The sequence below is a fragment of the Malurus melanocephalus genome, unplaced genomic scaffold (assembly GCF_030028575.1).
Source record: "Malurus melanocephalus ecotype Western Australia unplaced genomic scaffold, MMel_1.1 scaffold_59, whole genome shotgun sequence".
Classification (NCBI taxonomy): domain Eukaryota; kingdom Metazoa; phylum Chordata; class Aves; order Passeriformes; family Maluridae; genus Malurus; species Malurus melanocephalus.
This window is the reverse complement of record NW_026623291.1, coordinates 1,818,390-1,833,737: the sequence shown is the minus strand read 5'-3', so window position 1 is coordinate 1,833,737 and position 15,348 is coordinate 1,818,390. Positions and strand designations below refer to the sequence as shown.

At 59.1% G+C, this 15,348-nt stretch overlaps 3 protein-coding genes across 6 annotated transcripts; 2 read left to right on the top strand and 1 right to left on the bottom strand.

Annotated features, from left to right (window-relative positions):
* Positions 1-2,352: 2,352 nt before the first annotated feature.
* On the bottom strand, positions 2,353-9,994 carry LOC130573553 (uncharacterized). 4 transcript variants are annotated; one of them, XM_057366040.1, is made up of 2 exons: positions 3,858-9,994; positions 2,353-3,012 (listed from the first exon to the last, which is right to left on the bottom strand). In XM_057366040.1, the coding sequence occupies exon 1, from the start codon at positions 8,352-8,354 to the stop codon at positions 7,113-7,115; it is 1,242 nt and encodes a 413-aa protein (XP_057222023.1). In that variant the 5' UTR covers positions 8,355-9,994; the 3' UTR covers positions 2,353-3,012; positions 3,858-7,112. The 4 variants fall into 4 exon arrangements, with proteins under 4 accessions (XP_057222023.1, XP_057222026.1, XP_057222025.1 ...); XM_057366043.1 differs by having other exon boundaries at positions 2,353-2,965; XM_057366042.1 differs by having other exon boundaries at positions 4,116-9,994.
* SLC52A3 (solute carrier family 52 member 3) lies at positions 4,374-6,767 on the top strand. The gene is made up of 4 exons (XM_057366039.1): positions 4,374-4,597; positions 4,977-6,047; positions 6,301-6,424; positions 6,555-6,767. Exons 1-4 carry the CDS (start codon positions 4,374-4,376, stop codon positions 6,765-6,767), a joined length of 1,632 nt encoding a protein of 543 aa, XP_057222022.1.
* A 14-nt stretch (positions 9,995-10,008) lies between the features above and the next one.
* On the top strand, positions 10,009-13,626 carry SCRT2 (scratch family transcriptional repressor 2). Its single transcript, XM_057366045.1, has 2 exons — positions 10,009-10,653; positions 12,783-13,626. Exons 1-2 carry the CDS (start codon positions 10,530-10,532, stop codon positions 13,487-13,489), a joined length of 831 nt encoding a protein of 276 aa, XP_057222028.1. The 5' UTR covers positions 10,009-10,529; the 3' UTR covers positions 13,490-13,626.
* Positions 13,627-15,348: the final 1,722 nt, after the last annotated feature.

Sequence of the window (15,348 nt, the reverse complement as noted above, 5' to 3'; positions counted from 1 at the left end):
CAAAAATCTTTCTTTTAGTCATTTCTGCAGCTGGAGAGAATTTTTCAGCTGACACATTTTTGCACAGTAGCATGTGTCTTACCATTACTACATGTGTTTCCTKTGGTAATTTTATGTTTTGCCCTGAGGAGAYAGGAGGAGGTACAKAKATAAGTTTCCATAAGTWTATGAGCTCCCAAAACTGMATTGARGGAGGAATTTCCCCATCCACTATKRAAGGCAGYAAGAAAAATATATAAAACTTATAAAACATTAATTAATATAAACATAATAACAACAACAGTTAGAAATATGACAATCAATACAGAATTTATGTAGTCTTAGCGCGTTTTTAGAGTAGCCAGCCATCCTTTTGAAATATTTTTCATTTTTAAGATAAAAACTATTTTTGTCTGATTATATTTATTATATCCTAATTTTGAAAATTTAGATTCAAGTTCATAAGCCAATTATTAATGTAGCTCCTGTCCTATATGTGTGTGTGTGTTAGAGTGGTAGTAAAAGAGAACCACTCTCTTCTTTCTGGCTTACTCACCCTTCTACATCTGAAGCCGTATCTGCTGTTACAAATATTACAAGGTTCTGCTAGGACAGCTGACTGATTCAGGAATAACACTGTTCTGGAAATACAAAAAAGTAAACCACTCAATGTGTTTCACTTTGGAATTTCRTSTTTCGCTGTAGCTTTTAAYAGATTTAYTGTTTACTGTATTGTTCRGTATGGTTCYTTTGTGTTCCACTTTGGARTGGARTTAATTTTATCTGGAGTTARTTTTTATTCACGTAAGAGAGGAGTCTCTGGCCGTAGTTTTCACAGTTTTTCAGCAGTTTTTCCTGCTTCTGTGRCTTCAGTGGCTCCTTTCCTCACGTCCATCTGGATATACTTAGCTTTTTATCTGATGAGGATACACTTGAACATTCAAAGTTGTTAATGATATCAAAATAAACTTGTACAAGGGTAACACACGTTGGAGTGGGGAGAGGGATGAAYTTCTGCCAATCCCTCCCCCCGCTYTGGAAATTTCTGTCTTTTCTGCTTGCTGGTTTTATTTTGCAACCTCTTTGGCGCAGTTTGGGGTGGAGAGGCACGCATGGTCCACACCTTCCCCTCAGCAGCGTTAATTTGCATTTCTAAGGCTGTGCTCCTGGCTGCCTGGAACAGCCCGGGCAGCCACTCACACACACAMAAAAAMMMAAAMAAAMMCCAATTCTAAAACAATAATCAATAGCACACGCTAAAAACAAACAGATACTCAAAAGTTATGTTTCAACACTCTTTCAGCTAATTACTTTTATTTCACGGGCGTCCCCGCATTGATTTTATGTGCTGGCAAAACACAAATTAACACACACACTCACAAAAATAATTCACATACACGCACACGTTCTTAAATTCAAAGCATCTGAGCAAACCCTGCCACATGAATAGCCCAGGTGGGTAGAAAAGCACATGGGCCAAATAAAAAAAAACACACAGTACAACTTGCAGGGCTCAAACCTGCAATTCTTTATAGTTGAGGCTTGAATTCAGTGCTTCCATGCCCACAGCACAAGGGGGATTTTAACCCCACAAAATCACTTTAACCCCACAAAATCACTTCAATACTCACAGAAGGAAACTCRAACTGCTCGGGAGAGCACAGTGCAMCCTGCAGGACTCAAACCTGCTGTCCAAAGGTGCAGGGGGACTTTAACCCACAAAACACCACAGAAAGGACTTGAACCCCACAAAATGCCATAGAGAGGACTTGAATCCTTCAGAGACTTCAACCCCACAAAATACCACAGAGATTACTGGMACCCCTCGGGGACTTGAACYCCACAAAACACCACAGAAGRGACTTAAACCCCACAAAACAAGAAACAAATTCASAGTATACCTTGCAGAATTTGCTTCAAGACTTTAACCTGCCAGTTCTGGCTTTCTGCCACAAACCACACAAAGAGGCAACTCCACGCAAAAGGGAACTTACAGGGAGGACTCATCTCACAATAAACTCATCTCACAATAAACTCATCATTTACCCAGTCAGTTGCAAAGTTGGGGTACCCTTTATACCAAATCAAGTTTCTGAGACTTCCAACTCAAGGAACCCAAATTCCTAAAACAAACACCTTGTGTGCACTAAAGACTTTAGAATCTGCCATGCCATTCCATTTTAACCAGGCACCAAGACTCAAATTCACTATTATAAATGCAATAACACTCAAATCAATTTTTTATAATCACTTATATAACTTTACATATGTATTTAATAAAGGATAGCAAATTACAYAATTACTAGTGATTTATTTTCATTATCCAATTATACTACCATAGTATATTTATCCCAAAGTAATGCCTTTATTTAAAAAAGAAAGGGATCTTGCTTTGACCTCACCGAAACTCCGGAATGTGAGGTTTCCCTGGATAATATTTTCCATGTGCACTTGSAGGCTTTCACAATCCTGGAATCCATTGAGTGTCAAAAGTGCTGTCCCCTCATAGTCACCAAAATGGTCACYGAAACTGCAGGAAAAACAAAAACTCTCCAACATTTTTAATGCTARGGAGTCAAGGCATTATTTTATTTTCTTGCCAGGATGTAGTTCTGGCCAGGATGTGCAACAGAAATAATTTCATCCACATATAGCCTGAGTGTGTAGAGGATATCATTTCGGGACACATGAATTTTACAAGATTTTCCCCAAACTTTATACAATCAAAACCCATAGAACTTCATTGGTTTAACGTTAATTGATCCAACATTGCGCAGTTCTTAGTATTTGTTTTCCTATTGGATCTGGATTTCTTCACCTCTAATGTTAATTAGGATCTCTTTTTTTTTCCCAGACCAGGTGTCTCCGACCATGCCAGGGAGGAGTTTTGGAGCTGATGTTCCTTTAAAGCCGCTGATGGTCCTTGATGGTCACTGATGGTCCTTGATGGTCACTGATGGTCCTTCTCTTCCGTGCTACTCCCAGTCTGTTGCGATTTTAAGCTCATCAGGCCTCACCGGGTGAAACAATGCCCTGCAAAAAAATTTCAGCACCCTTCGCCGTGGCAAAGGCTGATAAAATCTCTGACTGAAGTTGGAGAAAAGAAGTTTAAACTGGTATATTTTTCAACAAGGGGACATGGGTGGGATAGATGTGCACCCCCCCGACCACCCCCCCCCCACCCCGGTATACCCCGGACTGTAGGACATCCTTGCTTTTCCTATTAAAGTGACTTTATCTCAACCCATCAGTTTTGTGCCTTTTACCATTTCATCTTTTCCCATTTTGTCCCCCATCCCCCTGGGGGTGTATGTGTGAGTGAGCAGCTGGGGGGGAGCTGAGCTGCCTGACGGGGTTAAACCATAGCAGCACCTCCAACTGTGACCATCCCCTCCACGGTCACCGCTGTCCCTGCAGCCCCAGGGTCCCCTGCATTGCACCCAACGGTCCTGGCTGCCATGGGTGCTCCCAGAGGAGCAGGGCAGGGTGGAGGAACAGACCGCAGTCCCCCGAAGGGGCAGGGGGGGCAGGGAAGCAGAAGAGAGAAAGCAGCCCCAGATTTCACAGGGCTGCAGCCCGCTCTCCCAGCGACACCCGGTGGGTGCTGGGGGAAGAGCTGCCATCAGCCATCCTGGGGCGGTGGGTGCTGGGATAGGAGAGGGGGGGTTTGTGCTGGGGGTGACCCGGGGTCTGTCCCCTCACCCGTGCCACCTCCCGACCGGTGCCAGTGGTTCATCCGCTGGCTCACGGCTTGATCCCCGCAGTGTCCCAAGGTGGGACAGCTGYCACCTTCGGGGATCCCCCAGCGCCCCGTGCCCACCCGTGACCCCGCAGAGATCCTGATGGGGACAGGAACCGTCACCGGCTGACACTTTCACCTGCACGAAGAGTCTGTGATAGGTGGGACGCCGTTCAGGCGGGGACAAGGACAAAGTCCAGGACACCGCCAAGAATAATCACCCCCCTGAGCTGGGGAATCTGCCAGCTGGGACCAAGACGAGGAGCAGAGCAGGGCCAGGCTGTCACCCGTCCGCATCCGGAGGTGGTGACGCGCCCGCCTCACGTCACCGCTCCGGCAGCCAGGACTGGCTCCCGCCCGCGTGGTGCTGCCGGTTCCCCAAAGCGCAGTGAGTTACCCTTGGGAGGTTGCCGAGGGACCGGTCAGACCGGAGCCCGTTTCCTTCCCGGTTCCTGCTCCAACCAAGCCCGCTGCCTCCCCGCGGGGCCGGGGCCATCATGGGTGCGTTGTTGTGCCCGCCGGGCTCAGCCCCGTGAGACGTGAATTTCCTCAGTCGGCCTCAGCGCCCCGGGAGAGGGCAGGAGCCGGCGCTGCGGGACTGCCGGGGGCACGGAACGTAGGGASAAGGGACGTGAGAGTTCTGCCCAGGAGCGGGATGGGAGTGAGCAAGGGATGTGCCCGGTTCCGAGCTGACTCAGCTGACTGGTACGAGCAGAGGCTGGGCTGCAGGTTGGGCTGCTGGGGCCTGTCCCGCGGCCACCGGAGCGTGTCGGGATCGCTCAAGGGACGGGCGCTGCGTCGTCCTGCCCAGCGGATGCAGTGGGAGGTACGAAGCCTCCATTCCCAGCAGAGCAGCTGCCCAGGCCACTCGGACCCCAGGTGAGAGCCCTCTTCACCCTGCAGCCGGCTGTGCCGAGCCCTTGCAGGCTGCASCGAGCTCCAACGTGAGCTGGCACAGGTTCAATGCCCTCCTGGGTACCGCACCTGCTGCTGCCAAGCCCCAGCTCTCCGGGATGAGACCAGGTGAAGATCATCAGGATCCACACCCAGGGCAGGAGGGCACAGTGTCATCACTTGAAGGGGGCAGAGGGGTCCACAGGGTTTGCAGAGGGCAAAGTGGGGTTGGGCTGGGCTGTGGGTCCAYGGCACGTACGAGGAAAGCTGTTCTGCCAGCGTAGGCAGTGGTCATGGGAGGACAGGGCCGGGATCTGGGAGGGTCAAATCTCACCTCACCACTGATAAAAGTCTCTCCCCACAGCACAGCAGTGTCACTCCCCAGCCCAGGCGCCCAGCCCCGAGCCATGGCACTGCTCACCCACATCCTGGCCTGTGCCTTCGGCATGGGCTCCTGGGTGGCCGTCAACGGGCTGTGGGTGGAGGTGCCACTGCTGGTGTCGGTGCTGCCAGAGCAGTGGTACCTGCCCTCCTACATCACCATCATCATCCAGATGGCCAACGTGGGACCGCTCTTCGTCACCCTCATGAATCGCTTTCGGCCCGGCTTGCTGAAGGAAGTTGCTGTGATCTATACAATCGTGTCCATGGGTGTCATGGCCTGCTTGCTCCTGGCTTTCCTCTGGGACCAAACGTCYCTCATTGCTGGGACGTCCCACAGCGTCTCCTTCCTGATCCTTACCTTCTTCCTGGCCCTGGTGGACTGCACCTCCTCTGTCACCTTCCTGCCCTTCATGATGCAGCTGCAGCCCCAGTACACRACCACCTTCTTCATAGGTGAAGGGCTCAGTGGGCTGATCCCTGCTCTCATTGCCCTGGGCCAGGGCTCTGGTATCGCCAGYTGCACCAACGTCAGCTACGAGGTCAACATCACCACCGGCAACGAGACCATGGAGAGCACCATCTCCCAGCTGGAGACTCAATACCTCCCACCCAACTTCTCAACCCTCGTCTTTTTCCTGCTCATGACTGCAATGATGCTGACTTGCTTGCTGGCCTTCTACTTCCTCACTCGGCAGCCCAGGGTGTGGGAGCTCTCTCAGCAGCACCTCTTTCCCAGCAACATCGTGCTGAACTCATTTGACCAGATCCTTGACGAGGGAGCTGACAGGGAGCTGAGCAGAGGCTGCTCATGCCCAAAGGATCCCAAGGGACCTGGGGACATCCTACCACAGAAGGTCACCTACTCCCTAGCCAAGCTGACCTTCATCTACCTGCTCATCGCCTGGGTGAGCGCACTGACTAACGGGGTCCTGCCGTCCGTGCAGTCCTACTCCTGCCTGCCCTATGGACACACCACCTACCACCTGGCAGCCACGCTCAGCTCCATGGCCAACCCCCTYGCCTGCATCGTGGCCATGTTCCTGCCCAGCAGGTGGGTCGCAGGGTCCTGGGGGATGCAGCAGGGTGCACACCAGGGGCTCTGCTCAAAGAAGGGCCCCTGCTTTGCAAGGGTTGGGGGTGTAGGTGTTGGGTGGGAGACGGTCTGTGGGGTGCCCATGCCTTGGCAGTACAGACACACCAGGAAAGGAGGATGAAGCCAGCAAGGAGCCGGAATGTGCTGCGTGCCTGTGCCACTCACCAGGGATGGGAAGTGTTCTCCAGTGACACTCGCATGTCCCTTGCAGGTCCCTGACCCTGATGGGCATCCTCACCATGGCAGGGACAGGCTTTGGTGCCTACAACATGGCCATCGCGGTGATGAGTCCCTGCCCTCTCCTCCAGCAGTCCCAGTGGGGCGATGCCATCATCGTAAGTCACAGGGTCCCTCTCACTCAGGGAGGTCTTTGACGCCACACCTGGACGTGGCCTTGCCATGATGTCCCCTGTCCCCACAGTAGGGAACTCCCCATGCTGACCACTCTCCCACCTGTGCCACCAGGTCCTCTCGTGGGTGCTGTTCACCGGGACGCTCTCYTACGTGAAGGTGATGGCCGGGGTGATCCTGCGGAGCCGCAGCCACAGTGCGCTGGTGTGGTACGGGGTGCTGGAGCAGCTGGGCTCCCTCCTCGGGGCGCTGCTCATGTTCCCCCTTGTCAACGTCTACGGCTTTTTYAAATCTGCTGACTACTGCAGCCTGCTGTGCCCAGCATGAGTGGGGTGGKCACCCCAAGATCACCGCTCTTGCCAGCATGAACTCCCAAAATCAGCGAGGCTGGCCGTCTGAGAAGCAGTGCTGGGACGGGATGGCTGCAGACACTGGACTCTGCCAGGTCCCCAGGGAGCAGCAGCTCCGGGGTTTTGTCCCCAGCCTGGGCACAGGGTGTTTCCATTGCGTGAAAGCAATAGAAGGTGTTTGCTAATCCCTGTGTGTCCCTGCTGCCCACACCCCTTATGCTGAGGGGGCTGTCTGTGCCAGTGCCCCCACCTGGGTACCTCTCAACTGGGGCCATGTCCTGTCCCTTCCCATGGGGGGTCTGGCACTGTTTGGCATCGTGCCCTAAAGCCCCCCCAGAGCGGGCACAGCCCCAGCTGCACCCGGCAGCACCGGTGATGTTCCCGGCCCTGTGCTGTGGCAGCTGCCCCCARATGGGGGGTTTGCAGCCAGCTGGGGGGAGCGGGGACAAAGGCGGCCATGGGGAGGGGGATGGTGGGGGACACAGGACATTGACAAGGGCACCAATAGCAGCTGGGGAAACTGAGGCACAGTGGGATGAGTGACATGCCTGATATTAGCCATCCTCTGCTGTGGTCCCACCCATACTTTCTGCTCCCTCCCCATAGCCCTGTGCCTGCTGCACCCCATCGCAGCCCCGCTGCACCCCGAGATGGGCAGAGCTGGAGAGGAGCTGTGGCAGAGCCCTGCAGCAGAGCAGTGCAGGCATAATGCCCACGGCAGAGGTGGCACAGCACCAATGCCGGGCCACCGGGTACCCAACTGTGCCCCAGCCATGGCAGCCAGAGCGGGGCCAGGTGGGCACTGGGGYATGGCAGCCCCGGGATGGGACAGCACCCGTGCCCTGCACGTGCCTGCGCCCCTTCCCTGGGGCACGAGGCAGCCGGGCCTTTGTCCCCAGCCCTTTGTCTGGCATCTGCTCCCTGCGCCGGCGGCAGCACCAGACCACGGATTGGAGCCACTTCGGGGCTCCGGCTGCGACCCGGACGCCTCTGGGAAGGATGTGGTTGGAATACCTAATGGCCAGCAGCCCCCAAAGCYGGCAGTGGTGGGGGTCCTGCAGCTGAGGCAGCAGAGAGGGCAGGAATGAGGGCAGCAGGCTCTGGCCCCCGGCACGAGTGGGCACCCTCTGACACATCCTGGCTGATCCCACAGCCTGTGCTCAGGATCCGTGGAGGATAGGGGAACTGAGGACCAGTGGGAGATGTGGGGGCACCGTGGGGCAGCTTGTCTCATTCCGGTAGCAGGATATGTCCCTTGTGGGTAGACTGGGACCTGATCTCTCTCCTCCTGCCCCCTAAGAGGATGATCCTGCCCTTGGGAGTCCCCAAAACCCCTCACCCACKGTACCCCCACAGCCCCCTCCCTCTTGTCAGGGAAACAATTGCCTCCGATGGGAATTATTTCCATACAGCTGCTCAGGAAGGCACAAACCCGGTGGAGGAAGGCTGAGCCTTTCTTCTGGTGCTGCTCCCCCTCCCCACAGCGGTGGGGGCAGGTTTGGGGGGGCCCAGGCGCTGCCGTCAGCGCTATCAGCTCGGCAGGGCTGGCTGCGGTTATTACCATACATTATCGCAGTCCCCTGCCTCCGAAAGGAGCCGGGGCTGCTCCCCCCTCCCAGCCCTCCCTCCTCCTGCCTTTTACACTTAATTACCTCCCTTATTACACCGCAGCCTGGAGAGAGACAAAATCCCAGGGCAGCGGGCGGGCAGGCAGCGGGCAGCGGGCAGCAGGCAGGCAGCGGGCAGGCAGCGGGCAGGCAGACCCAACTAGGGCGTAAGTAATCGCCCGTTGTGCGAACGTGCCTTCCAGGAGAGAACAGGCACACGCACAGATAAATAAATCAGGGAGCAAAGGCCGGCAGCCCGATGTGTGTGTGGGATGCCGAGAGCAGCCTGGCAGGCGATGTCCCCTCGGGCCGCAGCCCTCCGGGAGAGGTGACCTTGAACTTGGCAGAGCCTTGACGTCAGGGCAGCGCTGCAGGGACAGATGGGGCTCGTGGTGCTGCCGGCGAGCCCTGGCCAAGTGCTGTGGGAGCAAGTGGAGAGACCCCAGAGTGACCGAGGAGCAGCCCCAGGAGAAGGGTGGCAAGGGCTCAGCCCACATGGGGAGCAGCCCTGAGATCCCGTGGGATGTGGAATGCTGTGGATATGGGATGCWCAGGGATGGGGGATGCTGTGGATTACTGTAGGATATCAGATGCTGTGGGATGCTGTGGGCTGTGGGATACTCTAGGCTGTGGATTGATGTGGGCTGTGGGATGCCCTGGGCTATAGGATACTGTGGGATGCTGTGGGATGCCCTGGGCTGTGGGGTACCACACAAAGCAGTGAGCAGGGCCAGTTCCAGACGTGGCTCTGGGCACAACTGAAGGAGCAGACATGGCTCTGAGCAGACAGGCCCACAGTGCAGGCTGTGGAGCTGCTGCCTGTGGTCCCCAGACCCGGTGCCACCTCTCTGGCCAAAGGGTCTGSTGTGCCCAGGGCTGCCCTGCACCAGCCGTGCCAGCACTCTGCCTGTGGTGACAGCCAAGGGACCGTCCTTATTAAGTGCTGCAACGCTCTCAGCATTGCATAAGGCTCAGGGAGAGCAGGGCCAGCTGCCAGCCAGGTCCCTGTGTCACCCCCTGGCCCTCAGATGGCACARCTCTGGCCTTCACGGGGCACAACTGCAGGGAAAGCCCCGGACCACCGGCTGCCTGCAGCAGAGCACAGCGAGGAGCGGGGGGAGCGGGAGTGGGGGCTCCAGCGAGACGAGGGGGGAGTAAGAGTGGGGGCTCTGGCAGGGAACAATGAACTGCCACGAGCCTGGCTATTGTTGTGGCTCCGAAGGTCACGGTTCTTCCTGGGGACTGGGAGTGGGACAGGGACAAGGGAAAGGGAGAAAAGGTGGGAAAAGAGGGATGGAAACTGTGAGCGGGGATGGGGACAAGACAGAGGTGGGACAGGGATGAGGGCAGGGAAGAGGAAAAAGGGTTGAGGACAGAGATAAAGGTAGTACAGAGGAAGGGAGAATGGAAAGAGAAAGGGGTCAGTGGAAAGAGACTGGGGACAGAGATGAGAACAGGGAAGATGGATGGGAAAGGGAACAGGGAACGGGGATAGGAGCAGGGAGCAAAGACAAGAAAAGGAGAAAGGGACAAGAAACAGGGACAGGGATGGAGACAAGAGAAGATAAGAGACGGGGACAGGGATGGGGACAGGSGRTAGGGGACAGGGAYGAGGATGAGGACTCCCGCCCTGCAGGCCAGTCCATTTTTGGCCCCGGGGACTGGCGGCAGGGAGACAAAGGCGGTGGGAGGCAGAGGCATGTGTGTGTGTGTGTCCCCCTCCCACGTCCCCCTGTGTCCCCATTGTCCGTGGCCGGGATGGGGGGAGGAACCAGGGGGAGGGACCCGGGTCCCCACAGTGCCGTGATGCCCGGGGCGCCCCGCGCTGCCGGCGGCTCGGGGGGCTTTGGGGGGGCTCCGGGCGCGGCCGGGCGAAGCGGCCCCCTCCCCCCCCGACCGCCTGCCTTCCTCCTCCTCCCCCTCTTCCCCTCCTCCTCTCTTCCTCCTCCTCCTCCTCCTCCTCGCCGCCCTGCCGCCTCCCCGCCCCTCGCACTCGCCTCCCCGCGCCTCTCCGTGCGCACCGCCGGGGCTGAGCGCCGGGGCCGGGGCGGGGGGGGGGCCGGGGCCGGTGCGGGGGCCGGGGCCGGTGGCGGTGCCGGTACCGGAGGTGTCCAGCGCTGCCCGGCCCCGCCATGCCCCGCTCCTTCCTGGTGAAGAAGCTGAAAGCGGAGGCGTTCCCGGCCGCCGGGGCCCCCGCGCCCCCCTACGCCCCCCTGGAGCCCCCCTACACGCTGCCCGGCCCCGCCGCCGGCGATGGTGAGTGCGGGCTGGGGGTCCGGAGGGGCCCCCCCGCCGCTATTGTCTCTGCGCCCGGCGGGGCTCCGGGAAGGAGACACGGGGGGACGCAGGGCAGGACGGGGCGGGGGTCCCCGCGTTGTGTCCCGCGGCGGGTGAGGGGTGAGGGGTGCGGGGTGGGGTGTGTCATCTCTCGCTGTCGTTTTGTCCCCCGCTCCGGGGCCACCGGCCGCTGCCGAAGTTGGTCCTTGGGGAAACATCCCCTGCGTGACAGCGTCAGCCCCGTGGGCAGCCCCGAGTGCCCCCCGCCCATGGGGCAYCGAGGTGGGCTCCTTCCCACCAYAAGTTGGGGAGGGTACAAAGCAACSGGTCTGCGGGGGCGGCGGGGGGYGGCARGCTCGCCGTGCCGGCGGCTTTCATTGTTCGCAGCGGTGCCCCGAGCCCCCCTGGGAGCGCGGGGGGGGCTGGAGCCCTCCGGGGCACGGGGGGCGAGGGGGAAKAATAGGGGCACCCCTGTTAGCGGTAGAGGTGCACAGAGCTGGACTGGGGGTGGCCGTGGTCCTTGGAATCCCGTCCTGCGGGGGAACATTGGGGTGTGCTCGGAGTTCCCCGGGCTTGGCACAGCCCCCCAACGGGGCARCCCAGGCGCTTGCCCAGAAAGAGGGGCTGGCTGTGGGTCGGGGGCTCTGTTGCGTGGGCTGGGGAGTCCTGGCTGCTCGTGGACTGGGAGACAGAGCTGGGTGCGGGAATGGGCCTGATCCAGCCACGCACAAGCTAATATCGCTGTGGCTCCCCCTTTTCTAGCGCTCCGCAGCCCTTAGTGAGCTTTCCCTGCCAGGCCGGGGTCCGAAGCCCCTCTGGCCTGGGGGTCCTCTGCTCCCCCCTCATCAACCAGGACCCGGTGGGGGAGGGATGTGCTGCAGCTGGGCAGAAGCTGCCGACKCTGCTCTCCTGGAAATAACCTTGCTGCATGCTCGGAGGCAGCATGAGAAATTGCTGAGCAGAGCGCTTTCTGCACAGCCCGCGCTGTCAGCACGGCACGGGGGACGGGGGGGCCCGGCTCTGCCCCTGCCACGCAGCCCCCTCCCCACAGTAGGTACCCCTGGCTGCCACGGGACAAACGGCAGCAGTTGCTTTGCCAAAAGGTCCTGTGGATGATGCCGGAGGGTGTGGATTTAGGGAACGTTCATCYGCAGCTGCAGTGGGGTGACTGTGCTGCTCCATGGAGTGCATAGATCAGCCCAGCTGTGCACTGACCCCCGGCCCCTGACAGCCCCTCTGTCACCATCAGTGGGGATAGAGCCTCGGAAGCAGCTTGCAAGGACCAGTGTGCCCAAGGCAGGGGGCTGCTGGGAGCAATTTGGGGGTCTTGGGGTGCCAGCACATCCCCAGGATTGCTGGACCGGTGGAAAGGGGACCGCGCTGCTGCTCTTGTGGTGACCTTTGTGTGACAGCACAGAGGGATCGGGATGCCAACACGGCACCTTCTCTGACACAGGCTGGGAGTCAGTCCCACATAGGAAGCAGGGTCATGAGCAGATTTGCACCAATGTCACATGCGGGGAGTGGTACCCAAGCCTGGCTCTGCATCTGGGGGGCTTTGTGTCACTCTTCTTGGCAGGAGGCCAGGGACCTGGTGCTGCTGCCCTCCTGGTGCTGYTCCATCTCCAGGGAATTCACCCCTGCAGGGACAGCGGAGGGTTGGGGGGCTTTCCCAGCCCCTTTGCTGAGGAAGGGGAACCTGGGGCAGTCTCATTGCSCTCATCCCGGCTGCCCACAGAGCACAGCTCATTACCGGCGCGGTCCCGGTGAACAATGAGCTCCCGGCACCGACAGCTGTCTGRCGGCTAATGGCCCCCGGGGGCTGCCCACAGCCGGGGCAGGCGCAGCTGGACGTTCCACAACTCCATCCCCAGTTCCCATCCCGGGCAGCCCTGCGGGATGGGACCCATCCTGCTGCCAGATGCTGACAGGAGCCAGGACAGGACGAGGTAGCTCCGGTGCTCAGTGGCTCAGCAGGGACAGGGAACAGTTTAAGGGACACAACCCTGGTTCTGCACCTCCTATGGGCAATTTTGGCTTGTGACTTTTCCCTGTCCCTAGTGARGCTGCTCTGGAGGGACAATGACCCCACTGTGTTGTCCCCACAGGGTACCTCCAGCACTGCCTGGCGCCAGCCGGCTATGACACCGACAAGAAGCAAGGTCTRCCACCACCGCCGCCGGACCCAGCCTACGCACCCGGCCACGAGGAGTACAGCGATCCCGAGAGCCCCCAGTCCAGCTTTTCTGCCCGCTACTTCAACGGGGAGGCAGCGGTGACAGACAGCTACTCCATGGATGCCTTCTTCATCACGGACGGGCGGTCTCGCCGGCGCAGCGAGAGCCAGCGCCGTGGCAGCCACCGCCACTCGTGCCCCGAGTGCGGCAAGACCTACGCCACCTCCTCCAACCTCAGCCGGCACAAGCAGACCCACCGCAGCCTGGACAGCAAGATGGCGAGGAAATGCCCCACCTGCGGGAAGGCGTACGTCTCCATGCCCGCCCTGGCCATGCACGTCCTCACCCACAACCTCAAGCACAAGTGCGACGTGTGCGGCAAAGCCTTCAGCCGGCCCTGGCTGCTGCAGGGCCACATGCGRTCCCACACCGGSGAGAAGCCSTTCGGCTGCKCSCACTGCGGRAAAGCCTTCGCYGACCGCTCCAACCTGCGCGCCCACATGCAGACCCACTCCGCCTTCAAGCACTACAAGTGCAAGCAGTGCGAGAAGACCTTCGCCCTCAAGTCGTACCTCAACAAGCACTACGAGTCCGCCTGCTTCAAGGGCTCCGAACACAGCTGTGCAATAGGGAACTAGCCCCCCGACCCCTGTGGCACATCCCCATTCCCATCCTCATCCTTGTATCCGATCCTCATCCCCGTCCCCATCTCATCCCATACCCATCCCCATCCCCATTCCCCTATACATCCCACTCTGCCCCCATCCCCATCCTGGTCCCAGTCCCTGTGCCAGCACTCCTGCAGCTGCAGCCAGCTGGTTTGTTGCTGTGCTGAGGCTGGAGGATATCCCCATAGACTCATTCCCCACCTGCTCCCTGGGAAGGGGGTCCCCCACAGTGGGACYCAGCTCCTTTCCTGTGGGTCCCAGAGTTCCCCCGCAGCCAGGCAGGTCTCTCTGCGGGGGACTCACCTGGGGACCTCTTCCAGACCCAGGAGAGACTTTCCTCCCCTAGCTTGTGACTTTCACCTCTATTTATTTAATTTATTACTATTATTTATTTAGAGCTGCTGCTTCTCTTCCCGGGGGATCCCGGGGGAGAAAAGACACTTTTCTGCTCCCCACTAGGAGCAAACCCTCCCCTTGACCCTAACCCTGATGGGACCACGGGCTGGTGCTCTTGCTGGCTCAGCAGGACTGACAGCCACTGAGGCTGACAGAGGGCAGGGCTGCCAGGGGTCCCTTCAGCCCACCACCCAGGACACCCTGCTGCCCCTCTGYCCCATGGCACAGTGTTCACCCTGGCACTGCAGATCCGTAGCCCTGGAGCTAGGGGAAGAGCCAAGGGAAGAGCGAGGGGCTCCCAGCAAAGGGAGAGAAGACAAGTCCTCCCTTGGCTCCCAGCTCCCGTCTTGGCCAGGCACAACTGGCCCCTGCCATGGTGACAGGCTGGGGAATAGCCCCCCCAGGCAGGTGCAGCCCTCCTCGCCGTGCAAACGGCTGGGCTGGCAGCTGGGCTGGAGACCCAGCCCTGGGGCMGGCAGCACCCGACCCCCCAATTGCCCCCCCATGTGTCCCCAGCCCCTTCTCTAGCCGACTCCCGGCTCCCTCGCCATCACCCCCCACCTGCACTCAGGAGGAGGGGATCAGAGTAGCTGTAAAGTTTGGGTGAGTCTATTTAAATGTTCTTATTTATATTATTTATAACTTATGCTTTTCACTATTTATTTGTCAAGACTGACCGGGCCATGCCAGCGCTGGCTCGCAGGAGGTGGCAGAGCTGCAGCAGAGCTGCCGTGCCCAGGACACAGCCACGGTGACACGGACGGGGACGGGACCCCKAGAGCGGACTGCGTGGTGGGCACGGAGGCAGGAGGGCACAAGCTGGCCCGGCAGCCCAGGCTCCATGCCCTGCAAGCCTCCCCCAAAGGCAAAGCCCTTCTTCTTTGTCTTCCTTGCTGCCACGGGCTCCTGCTTTGCTCCGTGCCCCGCGCCAGCCCAGCGGGGACAAACCAGCCACTCTATGCAACCTCCCGGCGGAGCACCCCGCACCRGCCCCGGAGCAAGCACCGTGCATGGCATTCCGGAGCGGGGTCCGACCCACGCCTCCGCTTCCTACCTCGGGCCGCGAGCTGCCCCAGCCCCATCACCCCGTGCCGGCCCCCAACACTTCGGGACTCAGCCCGGCACCCCGCGGGGCCGCACTCRCCCACCCCACAGCGTCTTCCTGCGCCGTCTTCCTCCCTGCACAGTCTTCCTCCCGCTGCCTCGGTGCCTGTGTTGGTCACAGGTTCAATGGGGATGTCCCTGTCGTGGTCCTCGCTGCTGTGGCACGGTGACCACACATTGGCACCCCATAGAGGGATGAGCATCGCTCTGGCCACGCGGGCACCCCACCAGGTATTCCCCACGATGCTGGCGCCGTTCCTCGGTGTCCTGAGGCCGGCAGGCTTGGAGCACCGCGCCGCTGCCCCTCTCTCCTGTAAATAGCAGATACT